The 22044-nt window shown below is 38.8% G+C and overlaps 2 protein-coding genes across 6 annotated transcripts; one reads left to right on the top strand and one right to left on the bottom strand.

Annotated features, from left to right (window-relative positions):
* The first annotated feature begins 236 nt into the window (after positions 1–236).
* Positions 237–8181, top strand: BFAR (bifunctional apoptosis regulator). Of its 5 annotated transcripts, none has more exons than XM_031050428.2 (9): positions 237–322; positions 1018–1177; positions 2122–2452; positions 3261–3462; positions 3750–3919; positions 4619–4763; positions 5012–5182; positions 5661–5863; positions 6747–8181. In XM_031050428.2, the coding sequence occupies exons 3-9, from the start codon at positions 2187–2189 to the stop codon at positions 6928–6930; spliced, it is 1341 nt and encodes a 446-aa protein (XP_030906288.1). In that variant the 5' UTR covers positions 237–322; positions 1018–1177; positions 2122–2186; the 3' UTR covers positions 6931–8181. The 5 variants fall into 5 exon arrangements, with proteins under 5 accessions (XP_030906288.1, XP_030906290.1, XP_030906289.1 ...); XM_031050430.2 differs by having other exon boundaries at positions 304–322; positions 1097–1177; XM_031050429.2 differs by lacking the exon at positions 237–322 and adding an exon at positions 434–661 and having other exon boundaries at positions 1097–1177.
* A 283-nt stretch (positions 8182–8464) lies between these two features.
* LOC101869885 (phospholipase A2) lies at positions 8465–20873 on the bottom strand. Its single transcript, XM_005150688.3, has 4 exons — positions 20638–20873; positions 14042–14207; positions 11632–11738; positions 8465–9086 (listed from the first exon to the last, which is right to left on the bottom strand). Exons 1-4 carry the CDS (start codon positions 20675–20677, stop codon positions 8941–8943), a joined length of 459 nt encoding a protein of 152 aa, XP_005150745.1. The 5' UTR covers positions 20678–20873; the 3' UTR covers positions 8465–8940.
* Between the last annotated feature and the right edge of the window lie 1171 nt (positions 20874–22044).

The raw sequence follows: 22044 nt of genomic DNA, 5'->3' as shown, positions 1-22044 counted from the left end.
CAGTAAGGGAACAGACTGATAATAAATAATTGTGGATGTGTGTATATATAGATATATGCCCATGTGGTAAAAATAGACTGTGTGAACCAACCTGGTGCAGTGCGTGGTATCTGAAAGTCTCATTTAGTTCTGAGTTGAGACCTTAACTTGTAAAACAAAAGCTGAACAAAGTTGCTGTGAAGGAAGGTCGCCTGGGTGCGTAGGCATACATTCAGCAGACGTATACTCTCGCGCGTGTTTAGGCGAGCGTATGAGGAAAAATGTGTATACAGTAGTGTTCCAGTCCGGTGATTTTAAACGCTTTGAAACACGGCGTTTGCAGGTAAAACCGAAGCGGGCTGTGCTTACACCGTACGTGTCGGTCAGTCTGGTGGTGCCGCCGCCCAGCACAAGGGCAGACAGCGGCGTTGTTAAATTCCGCCCTCGCAGCCACCCCGCTTCCTCCGCAGCCTCCCACGGGCCTGTGCAATTTTCCTCCGCAGCCCGGGGCGGGGAGGGCGCAGGAAGGCAAATCCGTCCGGCGGGACAATGCCCGCCGCGGTTTCCCGGGGGTGCTGGGACGAGCCGCGGGAGCTGCACGACCCTCCCCAGCGGAGGGGCGGCGGGGGCAGTGCGCAGCAGCGCGCCCCCTTCGTTGTGTGCGGGCCCTGGTCGTCAGCGGGTGAGTCGGGCGGTGGGGCACGGCACGGTGCATTCGCTGCAGACGGTGGGGCTGAGACCGGACTGGGCCCGCGGAGCCTCCGCTCACGCTTGCGGCCTGGGGGTGCCCGATCCGCGGCGCTTGTGGTAGGGGTGGACTGGTGACGCCTCCGCGGTGGACTCGGTTTGGTCTGGGGGCAGGAAGAGACCAGTGCAGGCCCGAAACATCGGAGCTTTGGAGGGAGAGGGCCGAGGCTGAAAAGGGGAGGCAGGACAGAGGCCGGTGAGCCGCCTTCTTCTGACTCTTATCTCATTTGGTGCAGAGACTGGTGAAATAACTTTTTCAACCACAGAAATTCCTTTGCTTTTTTCTTCCAGGAAAAACAGAAGAATGTTTTGGATGCCAAACCGTGCGGTTTTTTGGTTTTTTTTTCTCTTCTTTTAATTGATGTTTCAGGTTTGTCTTGGAAAGCCAGCAATCTTTGCTTTACTGGGAAACGACTGACTCAGCAGTCTGGGGATCCTGGTTGCACTATCGGTTTGTATTTCTGTACTGCTTGTATTATTTTTTCTTTTTTTTAATGTTTATTCGTTACCAGTTTGCATATTTACCTCTGTGCTTGATCTGGGTGGAAAGATGGTAACTCAGTACTAAGCAGAAGCCACGCGGTGGAGTATGTAAATATTTTGGTTTGGTAGTGCCAGAGAAGAAAATTGTAGTTTTTGATAGCTTCTAACATACCGTGACCGGTGAGTACATGATCTGGATCAGAGTTTTTCTTAAGAAACTAGGTTCAACAGTCTCAGAGAATATAATAGGAACGTCAGGGAAGTAGGCTTAATAGTTTGATAAGCTTAGAACAATCTTAAACTCTTCGAAGTTGTACATTTTCTGTAACACTAGCAAAGAGTAATTACCGGTAAAGTGATACAAAGTTCAGTCCTTCACTGACTTGCAAGCAGATCAGTCCCTTATAATGCTGTAAAGTATGACTTTGTGGATAATTTTTTGTGTATATTTTTAACATTGCTCAGCGATGTCTAGCATTGACCTTTGTTAGTAATGTTTTATTCCATGTGCTTGGAAAGAATAGTGATGAAGTAAATTACGTATACTGGTGTTTTATTTTTTATTCTCTGATGGTATCTTTTAATGATATTTATTTTGATTAGTGTCTTTTACTAAAACTTTGCTTAAAAATAACTGTCAAACGTCATCTGAATCATAGTTTTTTTGTTTCACTTTAGTGTGTCCTGTAACACAGGAAATACAGGGAGATTGAGCCCTGCTGTCTACATACAGAATCTGATTTTGATTGTAGCTTGCAATTAATACGTTGTTGAAAAGGTTGAAGGTTGTGTTTTATTTTTGGGAGAGCTAAGTTATTTAAAACCATCAGAGCAACAAAACAATGACAATGATAAATTACACTGCTTGCAGTTCTAAACTTTCCTAAGGAGGTTTATCTTGTTGCTTTGCAGAAGTAATTCCTTACCTGCATTGAAGATCTGAGGGAGCTCTCTGTTTGCATAAGGCGTAAAGGAAGATGGAAGAAGATGAGACTTTGCAAGGTGAAACAGAGAGGGCAGAGATTGAAACACATGCTGCTCCTGAGGGCAGTCGGCGGATATCAGTGAGTGAGTTCCTTTGCCACTGCTGTTACGACATTATGGTCAATCCCACCACCCTGAACTGTGGGCACAGTTTCTGTAGACATTGCCTAGCTTTGTGGTGGGTGTCGTCCAAGAAGAATGAATGTCCTGAATGCAGAGAAAAATGGGAAGGATTCCCCAAAGTCAACATCCTCTTTAGGTGAGTGTACTGTGCCATTCCTGGATTTCTGAAACCCCCAGAAGTTATTGTCTGGTTTCTTGAGTTTGCTGCACTGTCACAGGGATGTTTAAATTCTGAAGCTGCTCATGTTCTGCATCTGTACTGATCTGTTCAGGCACACTTTTGGAACTAAGGGGTGGGTAGGTTGGCTGTGTCTGGGACTTTGGGTTTGTTTTTTTTATTTTGTCCTGATTTTTTTTGGGTGGTGGAGAGAAGGGATCCTTATTTGGTATTGAAACATTTGCATCTTTTATATATAGCTGGTTGTTTCCTAATAAAAGTCAGAGTGATCTTTGATAACTGTGTATTTACTTCTGTATCGGGAATTATGTATGGGAAGAAATGTGATCTGATTGCTGAACAAAGCTAGAAATACCAATTTGCTGTCATGAGTTACCCACAAGTTCTTGCGTTAATAATACTTTCTCTTAGGTTAGTAACATTTTAGTAAATAGATTATAGGATTGACGGTAAGATTTTATGACATATTTTACTTACCATTTTTGAATAAGCAAAGCTTGCCAGTGGCACACACACAGTCCTGGTTTATATAAGAAATGATTTTTTTAATGCTGTATTTTAATTTCCTCTATCTTTAGAAGCTAAGAAAAATGTTGTTTGGAAATAATTGATTTAAGTCTGCTGTGTATTAATAATTAATGTTTTCTTGCTTTCAAAGATGACAGTCTTAAGTAGAGGCTGGAAAACAAAACCCACCAACTATGTCCCTTTTCTGAATGTTAAGCCTCAGTGGTTATAGTAGAGTGACAAATATTTTTCCCATTAGGGATGTTATTGAAAAACTATTTTCTGATGCCATTGAACAAAGAAAAGAAGATATCCTACAAAACAGTGATGTAGCACGCAGCTTAGCAACCTTCCAAAAGTATGGGAATGACCATATGCCTGCAGTTCGGAACACAGGAAGAATTAATCCTCAAGGAGGAGGGTTTTTCTCAGGCGTTCTGACAGCTTTAACTTGTGTAGCAGTAAGTTTCATCTGGTTGGTTTTCCATATTTACTTCATTAAGCATGCAATCTGGTATACTTAAATTACATACACATATAAAACATCGTCAGCACAGAACAGACTTCAGCTGAACAGAGTAAATAAGGTAGCATTCAGGGTTGTCTGAATAACCTGAATAGTTTAGGGTCCATCAAACGGAAGATTCTACATGTCAAGCCACTTAATGCTTGTTTATTTATATCATTAGTATATTTGCTTTGTAGGTAAAGGATATCTCTATTTATTTATTTTTTATTCTACCTGTAGGTAGTTCTGCTTGGATATCACTGGAGCAGCAGAGAATTTGAAGAAGATCATCTTGTCCACAAGCCTGTTGCTAAATGGACTGCTAAGGAAGTGACAATTTGGCTAGAGCAGCTGGGCCCATGGGCTTCACATTATAAAGAAAGATTTCTGCTGGAGAAAGTGAATGGAAGGTAAGAGTCCTGATTGTGAACAATACCTATCATTTATTTGATTGGACTACTGGAGAGCTTTTGTTACGGATAATACACTAGGAAATGACCATACTTTGTTCTACAGATTGAGGAATATTCTGTTGATGTATCAGAGTAAAATTCCAAGCAACTTTTAACACTTGTAGTTGAAAACTTTAGTAATAGGTACTAAGCAAGGTAACTGAAAATTTTGTACAAACTACTTTAAATGCTGACAGTGCAGATTGTAGTGGTACTGAAGGTAGAATTCTAATACATTATCCACCCCTCCACCTTTTCTTTCTTGTGAAAATATACAAATTTTATATGCATTGTTGCATTCCACTGAAGAACTCTGGGTTTGATTTCAGGAGACCTGACTCAATATGTGAAGTACTGAAGAATTATGTTTAGTAGCCAGCCAACAAGCTGATAATTTTGCATGCTGAAAGCAGGCAAGAAAAAACATGAGGGATATCTAAAACACAAGCTCTGAGACACCGTTGATTTAGGACACTTGATGTGGAGTGTAATGATGGTCTTTAAAGTCCCTTCCAACCCAGACCATTCTGTGGTTCTGTAATCCAAACGGTGATGCCTTCTATCAGTCGCTTATTGTTTCAGTATGGAATGGCTAATTTGTAGTTGTATCTTTTTGGTGAAGAGTCACTGTTTACCTTCTGAATTCTGCTTTTGTAGACTCCTCCTGACACTGACAGAGGAGGATTTCACAAAAGAGCCTTACAGTATAGAGAACAGTAACCACAGGAAAGCTATTATGGCGGAACTGGAACGTGTGAAAGCTTTAGGTGTTAAACCACCACAGAACCTTTGGGAATATAAGGTAAATTTTATCTAAAGCCTGTCATGTATATTAAGTATTTTTAAAATATCTTTAAATGAAAATTCTGTTAAAGCCAGGAGGAATGTTAAGGTAGTAGAATTATCCTTGTGAAAACAACTCAGTTTACTGAACTGTTGTATTTGAAAAATGATCCTTTGAAAAATGATTGTCAGAAAAATCTTAAGAACTGGCACATCCCTTTCATACTATCTTTTCATCGTTTGAAACAATAATTTGATATCTTTCAGGCAGTAAATCAGGGGAAGTCACTTTTTCTTCTGTATGCACTGAAGAGTTCTCCAAGACTCAGTATGTTATACCTGTATTTGTTTGATTACACAGAAGCTTTCTTACCTTTTATCCACACAATTTGCCCCACACAAGAAGACGTGTATGAAGATACTGTCACAAAACTAATAGTAAGTGCAAAACATTAAATATACCACTTGCTTTAGTTATAAGTGTTTTAAGATAGCAGCATAAAAACACATGATATAATTATGCACCATTTCATCTCTGTAAAATACAATTTTAAAGATTTTGTTGTATGTGATCAGTGTTGTGATCATTATCTTTAGTAAGACTGATGTAAGATGTAAGGCTCTTAAGACTAAATCTATGAAACTGATTTTTTTTTTTTTTTTTTAGTTCACATGGCTGTAGAAAGGCTGTTCACTCAAAATATCTGTATTTTAGCAAATGGCATTGTAAAGTCTGGCTGGCTGTGGTGTTTTATTCTTATCTAATGAAAATTACAAAAAAGGATTTCATACATTGAAATTACTGCTTTCAATGTATGAAAAAACAGTTTTTTCAATAAAACTGTAGTGGAAATAAGTCAGTATTATATCTGTTTGATATGAAATTGATTAATAGTCTTTTTATCTTAATTTACAGGACCTTCAAGATCCTTCCTGGAAACAGTGGAGAGAATTCATTGTAAAGTATTTATTTTTGCCATACCAGTTGATAGCTGAATTTGCTTGGGATTGGCTGGATGTGCACTACTGGACATCAAGATTTATAATTGTAAATGCCATGTTGCTCTCTGTTCTAGAATTATTCTCCTTTTGGAGGCTCTGGTCAAGAAGAGAATTGAAGTAAGTCTTACTGAGCTTGTTTACGAGGGTAGGAAGTATGTGGCTGCTGTATAAGTAGAAAGTAACAGTCTTGCAATTTGACAGTTACGCACTGAAATGACAGTGTCTAACCACAACTCTGAGGTTAATAAGAGCATGTGAGTCTCAATCCACACATACAGTAGCACTCATTCTTGACTATTTTTTGAATACGTGAAAGGGCTTCTTATAGCTGGTTTTAGTGATCAGATGTAGCAAATACAGTAATGGTAATAAGCATGTTCTTAACCATTGGGTAAATATTAACTCTTACCTTGAGAATTTCCTTTGATGGTAACTGGTATTAGCTGTCAGCTGAGAACTAAGTATATATGAATTTTGTCGTTAAATGCTTTCAGTATAGTTATTAAAGGATGAGTCCTCAGGATCATGACTTAAGGTTATTACACTGACATTATTTCTGGTAGGTGATCAGCATTGCTGTTTTCAGTTACTGCTTTAGCTTTAGTTCAAGCTGTTACTGTTGCTTCATAATTGCTGTTACAGTTTTTTAGAGCTGGCAAAGGAGAAATTCTGTTGTTGTATACTGGGTTTTCACCTTCTGTGCCAGCAGCTAGGGGGCAGAGCATGTTCAAAAGAGAGCAGGATGCATGGAAATAATATGGGATCAACCACATTAACTTGCTGGGCTTTGTGGTCTGAATAAATTGAATTAATGCTTCCTTATACAAAATCTAGTATTACTGTATTTTAAGAAAGCTTTTTCTGGAGTGCAAAATTGTGTTTTATGGGTACCCAAGCAAGGGATAAATAACTTGCAGCTGCAGCACATTCTAACTTTTCTTAGAATGGGTAAAAGCAAAATGAAAAGTTCCTCTAAGCCTTTCCCTTTCCTTTTTCACAGGACTGTTCCTCACAGAATGTGGAGACACTTCTGGAAAGCCTTAACCCAGGGTCTTTTTGTTGCCATTTTTTGGCCTTTCATTCCTCAGTTTGTGTGCAATTGCTTGTTTTACTGGGCCTTGTACTTTAACCCAATTACAAACATTGATCAGGTGGTTAAAGAAGTAAGGCGTCGCGAGACATAAATGCAGTGACTGGTATTGGAACTTTTGAGCTGTTTAGCTCGTAAAAATGGACTTGAAATAAACATTGCTTTTCTTCTCTATATATGTGGCAGTGAAAGTGGTGAATTATATTAATTTAAACATGCAAAAAAAGCGCCCTAAGAAGTTACTCTTAAACCAGCTGATTCCAAATCAGAGGATGGGCTTTATTATCCAATAGTAATCTTCTGGGGGGGGGGGAAATAATTACATTCCTGATTTAACCATATAAAACTTAAACAGTCATGTCACTATTTTAGATCAAACTTACCTATTTCATCTTGAGCATTCCAGTTATTTTCAAGCTTGCCTTAAAATGAGAGTTTTCTGAAGAGCTACTGTGTGTTCCTAAACTTCAGTATGCCAAAGGAAAGCTCTTCCTGGATAGGCTTGATACTGAAGTGTTTTCAGCTTTCTATGTAAAGATGTGACTGTCAAATACGCAGTCTCACAGCAGGAATTCTAAAATTCCTGCTGTTGAAGGCAAAGACTTCTTGAGTTTTCTTGTCCTCTGGAAAATGTGGTGATGCAGATCAGTTAGACTTCATCAGTAGCGTCTTTAATGCTACCCCTTGAAGTCTGTTGTTAATTCTTAAATTCAGGATTATCTCTTAAAAAAAGATTAGTTTGGGAAAGTCAGCTGACACATCTTACTGCAGTGTAATGTGTGTATCTAGATCTGTGAGCAAATACTGACTGGAAAGTTAATTTTGTTTAATCAGAATTGCCATCTGTTAGTGTATGGTTTTTGACTGAAGCAAAAGTTAGATTTTTTTTTTTAAGTGTTTTGTCCCCTTGCATTTTCCATTGGTTTGCTTTTTTTGATTGGTTGGGTTTGTTGTGTTTGGGGTTTTTTTTTCTCATTTGTATTATCAATATGAATTTTAAATTTGCATATGAATATTTTTAAAGATTAAAGATCTCTTCTGAAATCTTCATCCTTCCTAAAGACGTGTTTTGGTTTTATTTATATTGAAGTACTTGTCATTAGCTATGACTTGTGCAAATTTGTGTAGCCCTGCATGTTTAAGTAAGTTGAGGTGGGTGAAAGTAGATATAAAACACTCCTGGTTCTTGTACAGTTAAAATGAGCAGTTATGAAAAAGTGTGTTATTCGTCAATTAATGTTACTGATTTCATAAGAGAAAAACTACAAAGTGACCCTAGCTGAAACCTCTGTACATCCTTATGAGGTGTATACACTTCTGAACTTCACAAAGTCATGCTGTTCAAACACAGAGAAGGCAGTTGATCCAGTAACTGCTGCTTTTTGCATTCATCTATATTAGTGATAGTTTGTATTTGCACTTTTAAATCTGTCTCTGAAGTTTTTAATGAAATTCTAGAACTTCTCCCTGTGGCCACAGGATACTCGAGGTGCACATGGAGTAAAATGCTGGAACCATATGAAATGAACTTCTTAGAAAATTGTATTTAAAAAGTAAATACTAGAAAAAAAAGAATTAGGATTTTTAATTCATGTAGGACTAAGGTAAATGAGACACAAGTTCAGTTAGACTTTATAATAAGTATTTAATATAGATGAGAGGGGTCTTTGTGCTGACACTGTCACTTCATGCCTTTCTTAATGGTCAGTTCGAAGTTAACAAACATTTAGGTAAATGTTTGTATAAAAGTTTGATTTTTATCTTACAACCAATGGAGTTTACAGTGAATGATGTAATGAGTCTAAAAAATCTGTGAATCTGGATATAAACAATTAATTTTAAATCAGTTACTCAAAAACCTCAAATTTCTGTGTAGTCAGTAAGAACTTACACAGAAGTGATGACCTTCCTTTCAGTCTGTGTGACATAGAAGGTAAATTAGAGGGTACATGTTTACTTTCACCATTCTAAAGTGGAGAGGCTGAGGTGGCAGGAGAATCAAGAAGGGGGAAAATCATTTGTTGTCACTACTGTGACTCAAAAAAAAAGTAATTTAGATTTAAATACACACAGAATTTATTTCATGAAGTCTGATGTCATATATCTAATACCTACACAAAGGCTGAATCTCACCACACATAAAGTCTGGCCATAAAAGGTGTTTTGTATGATAGGGAGCTTTAGAAAAGCATTTGGCAGCTTCACGGTCACATTCACACGCCATTTTTTGACATTTGTCTTCTAATGATTCTGAAAGAAAACACAGTAAGTTTATTGTTAGCCTCAAGTAATTAAAAATACCAAATGGAATACCAAGAATTGCTACCTCAAGTTCCATATTTGCCATATAAATGGTTCTTACATTTCAGGTGCAATAGGAACTTGCAGCAAGCTTTAGTAAGTCCTACGGTTCTTTCATGTTCTTTAGGTAGAGCTCCATGCTAGAACATCTCAGCAGCAGAGAATATACAAGCATGGTTTAGTTTAGTGATGGTTGATAATCACTGGAACTGTCTTGGCAGGTGAAAATACAATAATAATTGGATAAAGACTTAAGTACCATTCTCATGTTCTTTAACAAAGGAACTCTGATAGCTGATTCCTTTTTAGAAAGTGGTATGTGACCGACCTGATCACCCTGTTGCTGCAGTGAAACTGGAGTTTTGGAAGATATTTACCATTTCACATATACTTTGATCTACTAAATGATGTCACATTTGAATTATATATGTAAAATAAGGGATACAAAGATATTCCCTGTTTAAAATCACCCAACTCTTTCCATTAAGGCATTCAGTAATAAGTTAGGTAAAGTGTGTTTAAGAACGATAAAATCCATGTCTGGCCATATTTGTTTTATAATTTTAGTGTTGTAACTTAACAGATTTCTTGGCATGAACGTTTCTTCTTGGCATGAACATTTTCTTCTACAGCAATATATTTTGGTTTTATTGTGCCAACCCAGAAATGTGTGCATTTTCTCTATGCAACTGTCTGTAAACTGAAGAATCCTTAATTATATTTTGTCTGAGTATTTAACATTTTAAAAGCTTAGCTAAATCTCTCCTTGAGATTTATCTAGGAGCAGAACAAATTGTCAGTTTTTGTGAATGAAGTCTGCTGTGGAAGTTCTTAATGTATATATGTTGAAGCTGCAACTGGCTACCCTAAGAGGTACTCAATAGCTTAAGAAGCATAAACAACATGACTGAATAAAAAAACCCCAACAAACTGTAACTGAGAAAAATTGTTCCTTCTTTTGTTACTGCTTGAAAGTTGATGGGTTGGAACTAGATGACCTTGAGGTCCTTTCCAATCCTAACTATTCTATGATTCTCCATGATATGCCCTACAGTCTTCGCCAGTATTTTGAAATATTGTCAGCTTCTAGACTGGAACAGGAGCAGAAGCTTTGCAGCCAGGTACAGGTGGACTGTAACTTGACAGGTAATTAGGTAGTTTGAAAGAGAAGACATGGAGTACTTATGCAGTAGAGGAGGAAATTAGTAGAGATATTCTGCTTGAGGTAGACCCCTGGGCAAAGTAAAAGTAAAGATTGAATGGAAGGAAGGAAATAAAATAGTGTCAAAACCTTTAATTTTATTTCAGGTCAGGCAAATTCTAAATTGAGTTATGAAATGAAAGGGGTTTGAGGTTTCTCTGAACAGCCTACTGTGTTGCCTTTAAATGATGGTAGTCAGAAACTCAGACTCGTAAACAGGTTTATGTGAGGGGCTGTATTTTTGTGGAGCAAATAATAACCAGTTCTCAAGCTGATTTGCATTCCAGGTAGTAGCTTGCAAAGTAACTGACCTAGCACCTGATTTGACAAAAAACCTCCAAAAAATCCCAAAACCTAACAACAAGAAGAAAAAAACCTACAGATTTTGGGGCTTGTGAGAAGTTACAGTTCAAAAAGCCTTTGAAGTGTGTTGGGAAATATTTGCTACAACTCTGGGAGTTATGAACAATTAATGTAAAAGAAATTATGCTTTTTCCTTTTAAACACATTTTTGTTTCTTTGAGGTCTCTTTGTCCTTTTCTTTCGTACGTACAGCATGGCCAGTATATTGCATTCATATTTCGGAGCTATTGAACAAAATCTATCAGGATGTGGTCAACCATCTGTTGCAACTTGTATGCTAATTATATAAATAGTTTCAAATTAACATATTATGGCTTGTTCCATAAATAAACATAGCCATCAAATATTTTATTGCCTCACTGTTAGAAATTGGAAGTTGTAATTGTGAATTCATTCATCAATTGTAGCCACTAGCAGTGGGCTGTGCAACTGATCAGTGGTGTGTCAAAAACTTGTCCATCATAGACTTAAAAATGGTGTGAAATATCTGCTAAGTATAAAAAGGATCCTTTTAAACAGTTGCAATTTCCTATATGTAGCCGTGTGCTTTTGTTTTTGACCTGCAGAGGGTAGCCTAACATGGGTTCCTCAACCTGTGTAAAAGAGGGTTTCTGGTAGTGTGTCATGCAAGGGTCGTTGAAGCTTGTAGGTAAGAGTTTTGTTTGCTTTATGTATGTCAGTAGGTGGGGATTAGAAGAGGAAACTGCATTAAGTTGGTTGGCATAGCTGTGCTTTCTGTAGGCACAGACTAAAAAAGGTTGTGAAAGAAAGGAAGGTAAAATAAGAATTTTACAGTTAATTAAAAAAAAAAAGTTTTTCTATTAAATCAATGAGACAAATGTGAGAAGAAAAAAAGACAAAACTACTTCTCTGCTTCTCCTCCACCCTCCCCAAAAAACACAAACCTCCCAGCTAGAACTGTTCACTCACCACACACAACAGTGTTGTCTTCACATTCCCAGTGGTAACTTTCTATCTTGGGCTGACAACCTGCTTGTTCTGCCTTGCCGTAGCAGCAGTCATGGTTAAAGCAGCACCTGAGAGTAATAGAAGTGGGTTTGCCTTAATTCAAACTGTAGTAATTTATGGCCATGTAATCTGGATGTTTATCATCAGCATCATGTTTCTACAGGCTGTGAAATTAGAAAACAGTCAACATATGTGAATATACAATTACCTGCCCAGGAAGCAGAACTGGGTACTTGTTTAATAGATCACCTGGAAAAATTATTTCTCTTTCATGTAATCGATGATAATGTCTGATATACATTGATCTAGTTGAACTTCCTTACAAATGAAAGGACAAGGAATCTTTGAAGCATTCTCCATTTAAACACCATAAACTTTTATGTGAGTGTAACTCTCTCCTAGCCCTTTCCAAGAAAAGATGAAAAACCAGAATAGTCTGCCAGATAATGAATGGTGTATTTTCCTGGCAGTTATCAATGCTATTGTAACAGTTACAGGAAGGGGACAAGATGTGTGGGGCTGTAGCAGACTATCATAAATGTTGTTGTATAGGAAAGTCCTTGGTGGCAGAAAAGCTGAAAGCAGATGAAATGTTCAGTAAGGAATAAGCATGGGTGCTGTTTAAAGCCATGTTAGAAATAAAACTGCTTAGCATCATGAAAGAATTTGGAAAAAATGCCCAAAATGATGGCTTCAAAAATTGTTCTTGTTACAATTGGGACAATGAATTAATTCATAGACTTCTGCCACAGAAAAGCATTAATGGTGTATTTTAAAGCTTAGAAAAAAACTATTCTTCATTGCAATCCCAGTATACCAAGTAGGAGAGGTAACAAAGACCTGCAATTAGATAGCTTGTAAGGTCTTGCTGTAAAGTAACTATACTTTCTTCTTTGACTTGGTGGAAGAACACCAAGGTGTATCCACAAACACTTTGCATTCAGTTATTCAGTTTCCTCCTGGTAGTCTGCTACAGTAGGCACATGATGTTTAGGTGGTGTTTAAATTGCCTGAGGAATTTGTGTCTGCAATAGAAAAGTTAATGCTGTGAGCTCTCATTTGAACTACTGTTCTGTCCTATGCTTATTATATAATTACTAGGTAATTCCACATGAATTGCCATTTAAAGATCCCGTGGTACATAACAATGGAAAAGTATGTGCTTGTGAAGTAGCATAGTTACATTTCATCCATAGAAATAAAAAAATAAATCTAGTGAGTCTTTGTAGCAGTACTGGGGTAAATAATCCAAGAGATACAACTCCTTTTGCTAGTGTGCAGTCTATCTTCATGTGTTTACAACAATTTTTAGAATTACTTTAGTCCTCTTTTAAGCATTTAAAATAAAAATAGATGCTTAAGGATTTTATATTTTATCTTATGAAAGCAGTATATGATTGTCCCCATTTCAAAGGAGCTTTTGTAAGTGGCAGGCAAAAATCTAAAATGCAATAGCTATGATTAGAATAATTCCATTAGTGATGCTTTTACTTCAGATCAAGTATTTCTGTATTTCTTAACTTGCTTTCAGGCATTCTAAATGTAAACAGCCCACGATGTATATGAAAACTTTAAGAAGTCAGACTTGGTAAGAAAGTTTGTGTCTACATTCAATTCTTGATTCTGGTCAAATGCAGTAGAGTAAGAACACTGACTTCTAGCTTGTTCTTAACATTCTGTAGCTGTTAAAACCCAGACCACAAATAGCTAACCATGTTTTGTGAAGAAGCAGCTTATTGCTGCTGGGGGATTTACTACAATGTGGAAAAATGGCCTACAGTGAAAGATCAGCAAACTGCAGATTCTCCATCATTATCTTTAGTGATACAGATGAATAGAAGTAGTAATAGTCCCTTCTTTTCGTGCGTGTTCCCAGTCTTTAAAGTAGCAACTACATTCTCTGAAGTTGTCTTTAAAATCACAGAGTGCACATTCAGAAATCTGAAATATGTAAGGTAAAATTCTAGAAGTTTTAAATCTAATCCCAACTAGAAACCTTATTTAAAAAATAAAATAAAATCTGATTTGAACTTTCCTTACATTCTACCTTGAAGCGATAGCTTGAATACTTGAACTTTAAAGCTTCTACAATTAGACTTTTAGTTCTTCAGCTTTGGCCAAGCAGCGAAAGCAAAGAACCTCAGTTGTACTGTGAATCCAATATTAATACAATGAGTTAAAGGCAAGTAGGACTCACACAGACCTGCAGTAACATAATTTTACTGCCTCAGAGTTTCTTAGTGGTCTGAGATGTGTTTAAACTCAGTTCCCTCACTGGTGTTAAGTAGGTCTAATTCATACTGTAGTCCTTTTACTCTGCCATCTGCATACATTCAGCACTTAATTACTCAGGTAAATAGTTAATTCTTACCAGTCTACTCTGTCCTTGGGCCATCCTCTTCCTCCCAGACCGCAGTAGCATCCGTAGCGTAAGTAGGCAAAAGGAGATCGACCTGTAGTACATCTAATGGCTCCAGCTAATTCAAGTATTCCTCTTCGATTTCTAAAATGGGCTTCCCCAAGAGTGCCTTTATAAACTGGAAGAAAACCTCTTTTATTTTTTTATTGAATCAAGCCTGCAGATACAAAATTAAGCTTTGATAATGAATGTCCATACTCAATACTGTGTTCTTGTTGATGCTTGGCGTCACACTGCTTGACCCACTCCCATTTTACCCCCACCTATAGTGAGCAGAACACTGTGCAGCATTCTGGATAGCTGCAGTGGTTTCTTCCCATCAAGGCAGCATACAACGGCAGACTTAAATCTGGCAAGGGCTACCATGTGTTCTGTGGTCTAGGTCCACTAATCTGCTACAATTAGATGCCCTAAGTATTGTGGTATTTTCTCCTTATCACAACATGCAACTTTTCCCATTTTCTAAAATGTAATGCCTTACATTTGAACAAATATGTCCTCTCTGATGGGGTTCTGGTTTTCATCATTTATAGACAAAGCCAAATAACTGACAGGGGTGGTGGGGCAAGTGCAGAGCAGGGAAGTGGGTGGGTGCTTGGAGTTATTTCCAGGGTTGCCTTTTTTGTATTTATATTTTTTGTATTAGAAGAAGGGTTACCTTTTTTAGTTTTATTATCTCATTTTGTTTGCATTTAGTTGTTGTTTAAGGGATTCTCATTATTCTTTCTCCAGAACAAGAGTGTATTTAGGAACTTTAACTATTCTGTGTCAGTATTAAAGTAGGTCCAGAGCAGCAGATACATACTGAGACACCAGATGACTTTTTTTAGGGCATCATATTATCCTCCAGTTTGAGATAATGCATCAAAGACCCTTCATGGTAACAGGCAGCATTTCCTTGTAGTTCAGGCACCAAGGTATTTGCATTATTTTTAAGAAGTTGGATGAGTACTCAACAAATGAGCAGGTTAATCAAGGCTGCTGATTAGAGTTCTCTTACTAATTAAACTAATGATTTGACATGAGGGGAAGAGTTTTTTAACCGTAACTCTCAGTACTGGATACAGATTGGGAAGGACATTAACATTTAATAACTGGTAATGTCTGTGTGAGAGACAGCAGAAAAAACATTTAGACTTTGTCATTGAAGGCTTTGACATTCCTACAGAATAACTATATGATTACACAGTTTGTATATAATCTGTATAATCATGTAATCTATTATAATAGACTAATAGACTGATCTATTAGATTCTATAACTATATAATCAGTTAATGGAAGATCTGACAGAAAACCACCCTTACCAGCAGAGTTTAGTAACTTGAAATACATGGGATGCTGGTGATCTCCAGCACTTGTAATTTCATGAAACAAAGGGATTTAAACACCTCACGAAATCACCTCATTAAGAAATAAAATCGGTTTTTCTGTGAGAATGGTAAAAAAGGCTTTAGAAAGAATGTAGGTAATAATCCTTACTTATGAAAATGGCTACAGTTCCTAAGACAGTATTTATTACTTTCCTGACTGGAGATGACTCCCAGATCCTGTTCCCTCCTGCTTTGTGGGCTGGTGATGTAGGGAGAAGAGAAGATGTTGAAACAAGTGCTTTAACTTGCACATGCATTTTTGGCCCATTGATTAAAAGCAATCACATCTCGAGGAGTTGAAAGAGCTTCCTTGGCTATGTAGTCACTTGCAGTTTTACTTAAAAACTGTTTTGCTGGCACTAAAACCTCCTTGCTAAGATAGTAAATAATATTTATTATGTCATGGTTCCCATTCCAGGTTTTCTGATGATTCTCTCGATGCTTTCCCAAGGGGAAAGGTGTACTGAGTGGACTCTTTAGAACCTGTAGTTCTAGGTGTCAGAATAACAGTCATGCTGTGGAACTGACACATAATTGAGCATTTCCCATTCCATAGTAGTTCTCGGTATGTGTTTCAGCTCTGGGTAGCAGAAGCATCCATTTGCGTATAACCAGACTCTTATCTTTACAGTAGCATTAAATGTGGTATCGTCACTGTCAGTACAGGTTCAGTAAAGTCCCAGCTGAAAAATCACTGCAATAAGGCTGCAGCATTATGACTAACAACTGCTTATACGCTTAAATGTTTAGGAATATTTGGCTAGACTCTTGTAGCTAGTCAGTAGTGGCTGAAGGAACCATATTAATGGTTGACAGGCAAAGCTGGGCTTGCTCTGCAACACATTTGTGATACTGGAAAAATCCCTAAAGAAAGTGAAGAATTTTTACATTGTGCCTCAGTTCTGGCAACTGGGGAAGGATGGTGCAGGGGAGCTACGCAACTGGAAGAGGACAACAAGAATTTCCAAGTCATACTCCTGGTTTCATCAGAGAATTGTTTGCTAACATTGGACAACTGCCACTCACTTGATTTAAATCTGTGTAAAGCAGAAGTGATGAACTGTCTGCTCCCTGATGAGCTCAAGTAGAAATCTTTAAAAATTGTCATGTAACTTACAGAAAATGACATGAACTTTTTATCCTTGCAATTTGTGTTACAGCATCTGGATGTGCACAACAAAGCAAGACTGTATTGTGCTGTAGATACTCTGACTATGACTGAAGGAAAAGTCTCTTCTGTCTTGTAACCTGAGGTTATTAGAAACAATGAAAGACAATTCTATAATATGTAGAACTGTCAATAAGAGTATCAGTATGATGATGATAGTGTTAGTATACTGGCAACATTGTAACATTTCCAGTGTAGTTTATCAGAACTTCAGTGGAATATACCCAGAGAGTGAAGTGACATTCTGCTTATTTCCAGGTGTTCATGATTAAGGTATGTTTTTGAAATCTCCTATGTGGCTTTGTTCGGTTTTATGAAGACTTCACATTTCATAGAATTGCAGAATGGTTTGGATTGGAAAGGACCTTAAGATCATCCAGTTCCAACCTCCCTGCAGTGGGCAGGGACACCTCATACTAGCCCATGTTGCCCAAGGCTCTGTCCAACCTGGGCTTGAACACTGCCAGGAAGGGAGCATTTACCACTTCTTTGGGCAACCCATTCCAGTGCCTCACCACCCTCACAGTAAAGAACTTCTTTCTTATACCTAACCCAAACTTCCCCTAAGCTTGAACCCATTACCTCTTACCCTGTCACTACAGTCCTTCTCCAGCATCCTTACAGGCCCCTTTAGACACTGGAAGGCTGCTATGAGGTCTCCACACAGCCTTCTCTTCTCCAGGCTGAACAGCCTCAACTTTCTCAGCCTGTCTTCATATGGGAAATGCTCCAGCCCCCTTGGCATCCTTGTGGCCCTTCTCTGGACAAGGGTATTCCTCTAGGTTTGATTATACATTCCTGAAAGTGTAATGTCCTCCCTCTATGTCTGGTCTGTTTTTTTGTTTTGTCAGACTGCAGATTATGTGCAGCTCTTCAAATACAGTGTTGTGAATGGGGAAAAAGGGAGGGAACCAGACTGTGTTTATTTAAATTTCATTGCTTTGTAATGTGTATAAAAATAAATTAAACCCACATTGTTTTGATACCTAGAGGTCACAGAAAGTAAGTACATCTAAGTGTACAAAAATAACTTAAGAGTTAGACAATTTGAGTCTGGTCTTGTTATGGCTTTTAATATTCTTGTAATATTTAATTCCAGTGTTTATTGCAGAATGGGAATTGGATCTTTGTTAAAGTTTCAGATGTTCTAATTCTTGAAAGAAAATGTTCAAGACTGATATGTGGGAGAGTAAAAATCCCCAAGAGATCAGCCCATCAGCAGACTCAGGTTTAATTGAATGTAACGTAGCTGCTTTTAAAGTAAAGGTTGAAGGGAAACCAAAGTTATATGGATTCTAAGGCTGTTTTAGGCACCATAGACTAGCAAACCAAACCAACAAACAAATCTATGCAGGTGTCTTTGTGATTGTAATGGCTGAGCCAGAGAGATCAAAAGCCTTGAGGCGCTTCCTGAAGACTGAAATTAAGGAAACACTAAAGGCAGACAGAGAGAAAGGAACAATAAGTGATCACATTATGTTTGTGTAGTGCTTGATTTCAAAACTGTCATTCCTGTTGGAGCCCTGCCATGTTTGGAGGGCTTGACCTGCATCATGCCATCTTGGTTTGTTGCCTGTATAAGCTCTAGAGAGTTCAAAGACCTTATTTGTCTTTGCAAGTTGTTTTCTACTCTGCCTTCCTCCTCTCCTTTTTTCCTAGTTTTCTGAACAGCTTTCAATAGTATTTAAAAATCCAGTCCCTTACATTTCCAGATGCATAGAAGAGAAAAAAATTTTTAGAAACACATTCATTTTTTGTGAAAGGTCCCATTTCCCATAAGATTTTACTCCTTGCAATGGGCACAATGCAAACATAATAATTATTTTGGCAGAGATATAATTATGGGTTTTATTGAGATGCACAGCTTTGCATATTTATGATACATAACTACATTAGTCATTAGTATCTAATACAATTTATGTTTTGTGGGTTTTAAAAGAAATTTTAATACATTCTTTCAAAGACTGGGGCTACAGAAATGTTTTCTGATGTCAAATATGTGTAGTATTTACTACAGTGATATTTTCTTTGTACAGTCATAGTGCTCCAGTAGTTCAGAACTTTAAGCCTGGGACTAAGCAGACTTTCTGATGCATCTCCAAGATCTTGCCAAGAGTGGAACCCACTGAAATGTGTGAGTTATTGAAATGTTTTTTGGTTTTGCTTATGTTTTTTACTCTTGTTTCATAAGCCATCAGGACACCTTGTTCACCTTGTCTTGTTGCCCACACTGCTGCTGTGCTATCTCCATAGCCTGGGGTCACATGTAAATTTTCCAAAACGATAAATTTGCCTGTTTTGATACTGTGGACCAAGCACTGAGAAAGAGGTAAATTGCATTTCCCATCCTCCTCACTGCCTATGGAATGGGTGACTGGGATGCCTGACTCAGAGCTATCAGACCAAAGCCAGGCTCTCTGTAATGATTACTCCAGGCTGGCAGAAGCAGTGAAACAGTATTTCCTTGCTTTCCTTCATGTTCTTTCTGAGGGTTGTGCCGTACAAAGGATGAGGTCTGGAGGATGATCAATATGCAGAGGGAATAACAGGGGCATGCTGAGGTCAGGAAGTAGAATTGGGGCAGTGAGCTTGGTAGGGTCTTAAGCTGGCCCCATTATGCAAGCACATTACCTTATGGCCTTTAATCATGCGATTGCCTTAACCCCCTTTCTCACCCCAACCCTGCTTCATTCTGGCACAGAATCTGGTATAAGAATGAACCAAGGCTCTAGTCCTTGGGATCCTATTAATGAGATTTGGTTTGGTGAATTTGCAAGTTGTGCAGGTATGTATAAAAATGTGCAGGAAGACAAAAGAGATCTCTGAATTAAGGCAGCTGATTGCCATTCTGGAAAATTGGATTTTATCCTTACAGCTGTCACAAAGACTCAGCATGAGGTTTAATCACTTTAAAACAATGCCTGTAGATGTTTACTAATCATATGCTCACACCTGCTTCATATCCTGGGGTTAGAGTACCAACCTATGGCAACATTTAGTGAGAGCCAGGCTTTGGGGAGTTACAGTTCTACATTAATTGTAAGTTGTTGTAGGTAAAATCGGGTTCTAACATGTCACCATGGGAACTTAAAATTAGTGGATGCTTTTTTGTGTAAGCCTACCTACCTGTGTGAAAAAGAGGGATGATAACATAGTTTCACAGAAGTGTGAAAGAATTAAGTACATTCAGATACACTGACTAATACCTCAGAAAACCTATGAGGAAATGGATTGTAAATTATTACAACTGGCCTTTAATACTGCTTAATACATAGGACATAAAAGACCAAAAAATTAATTAAATACTTGCAAAGTGAGTAGTTGCTGTGCTCAGGTATGAAGCAGGGGTCCTCTAATTACATCCTCACATCATAACTTATTAATGAAGACTGACTCACTCTTTTAGAATAACCCAGTTACGGTTCTGCCAGCGATCACAGTTTGAGCAGTTTTTGGCTTTTGAACTGCTTCATAACTTAAGTGCTTGGAGGTAGCTCTAATCCCACAAGAAGAGTGTAGGTAGATGTATTTGCTTTGTAGAAAGGTGATTATTACACGTGCAACCTGCAGTATGGTTCGAAATACCTCACTTTTTAACACCATTGCACATTACTGATAAACTTTATGAAAGTAATGCGAGACCCTGCAGCAAAGCTTCTGCCTTGCACGTGCAGGCTGGGACAGGACTGGCTGTCAGCACTGCTCCAGCCTGCAGCTCTCTGCCAGCACCTCGTTTCCCCTTCGGGTGAGTTACACCCAGGCTATGCCCAAGCGACAATCTTTCAAACAACTGCTTTCCAACTCGTGGAGGTGTTCATCTGCCACGGTCATGTCTCCTAACGCTCTTTCCTCTCCTCCTTCCTCCCTCCCCAGACTCAGCTAAGCTCGATCCCTCCGGGTACGGGGCGCCAGGAGGAGGGCGAGCGCATCCCTTCGCAGCCGCCCGGGAGGCGCTGCTGGACGGGGCCCTAGGCTGAGCCCCGCACAGACCCGCAGCGGCTCTACTCACCGGCTGCAGGCAGCAGCAGCAGCAGGAGGCACAGGGGCATTGCGGGGCGGCGGGGTTCCACGGGTAGCGCGGCGGGTGCTGCTCCGGCGGCGGGCCGAGGAGGTAGGTGTGAAGCTGGCTGCTCCGTGTCGGCTATAAGAGGCTGCTTTCTGCCCCGAGCCAGGTCCCCCGAGCCCCGCTGTCCATCTAGGCAGAAGGGAGGAGCTGCCGCTGCAAGAGCGGGAGCGCTGGGTCCGGACACTCGGCCACGGAGCGGGGGAAGGGACCATGAGGGGGGTGGCAGGGGGGAGGGGAATGCTCACCTCCGTACCCCAGGGCTCGGCTGCTGCCATAGCCATTATTTGAGTTACAGCACTACCTAGGTCATTTAATCTCGACCCGAAGAGTTAAGACAGCAGTGAGCCGTGTTGTAAATTATTCTAGTGGTTACTTATAACCGGTGCTAAATACAAGTGCTGTGCCTGTACTCTCAATCTGCCAAACTTCACCTCCCGATTGCTGCGTCTCTTGGAGAACTAAAGAACAATCAACTCCTGAACTGGTTATGGATATGTGTAGCTGGATCAATACAACTTTTTAACTTTCTCTCAACCAAAACAGACTCTGTACAGAGTATTTTTTGGTACCTTGTATAATCTTTGGGTATTTTTTTCCCATTTACCTTTCCAGCTCTTATAATATTTTGTAAAGCCTACAACTAGATGCCAGATTGCAATCACACTTACATTGCCTCTCAACCCACAGAAAATACTGCTTGCTTTTGTATGATTTTCCTTGCTCTTAAGTTCAAAGTATTTCATCAGACCTTTTATTACTGCACCGAAACCAGTGCATTTTCTGGCAGTTGTTCAAGCAGTTGGGACCCCTGAAATTCTGGGTATTGATTTTGTGTGTGTGTATGTTTAAGTTTTTGTTTTGGGTTTTGTTTGGTTTTGGGTGGTTTTTGGTTTGGTTTTTTTTTGTTTGTTTGTTTGGTTTGGTTTAGGTTGTTTGGGATTTTTGTGACATCATTATATTTCAGGATATGACCCCCATAGATCCCACTGGGGCCTACACTGCTAGGATAAAGAAAGAGGAAAACAAAGGGGATTTTACAGAACTTACCAAGAACTTGTTCTTCCTCATGTCATCTTACTGTTGGAGAGCAGCTGGTAAGCTTTTTGGTACTGAATGATATTTTCATCAAAGAAATTCAACGTTTTTTTCAAGTGCATACTGAAGGATAATTTTAGTTTTGCATTGAAGTGCTCTGATTTCTGCCTTACATCACTCCTCTTTAATCAGAAGTAGAAAATCCTATGTGGTCCGATTCCAAAAGGCTAAAAGCATGCAGAGACAGATCAGGTTTGTTTTTGTTATGCTCTCATTAATCCACACTCTATGAAATGTTTATGTTGGCACTGAAGT

The sequence above is a fragment of the Melopsittacus undulatus genome, chromosome 8 (assembly GCF_012275295.1).
Source record: "Melopsittacus undulatus isolate bMelUnd1 chromosome 8, bMelUnd1.mat.Z, whole genome shotgun sequence".
In the NCBI taxonomy this organism is placed as follows: Eukaryota; Metazoa; Chordata; class Aves; order Psittaciformes; family Psittaculidae; genus Melopsittacus; species Melopsittacus undulatus.
Note: the sequence above shows the minus strand (reverse complement) of the source record. Positions and strands in the feature narration are given on the sequence as shown.

Excerpts from the sequence above, each read along its gene's own strand:
- BFAR (XM_031050428.2), top strand. The coding sequence starts at position 2,187 with ATGGAAGAAGATGAGACTTTGCAAGGTGAAACAGAGAGGGCAGAGATT. Across the intron at positions 4,764-5,011 it reads AGAACCTTTGGGAATATAAG|GCAGTAAATCAGGGGAAGTC; the intron begins GTAAATTTTATC and ends GATATCTTTCAG. Across the intron at positions 5,864-6,746 it reads TGGTCAAGAAGAGAATTGAA|GACTGTTCCTCACAGAATGT; the intron begins GTAAGTCTTACT and ends CCTTTTTCACAG.
- LOC101869885 (XM_005150688.3), bottom strand. The coding sequence starts at position 20,677 with ATGCCCCTGTGCCTCCTGCTGCTGCTGCTGCCTGCAGCCG. Across the intron at positions 14,208-20,637 it reads GCTGCTGCTGCCTGCAGCCG|TTTATAAAGGCACTCTTGGG; the intron begins GTGAGTAGAGCC and ends GTTTTCTTCCAG. Across the intron at positions 9,087-11,631 it reads AGACAACACTGTTGTGTGTG|AATCATTAGAAGACAAATGT; the intron begins GTGAGTGAACAG and ends GTTTTCTTTCAG.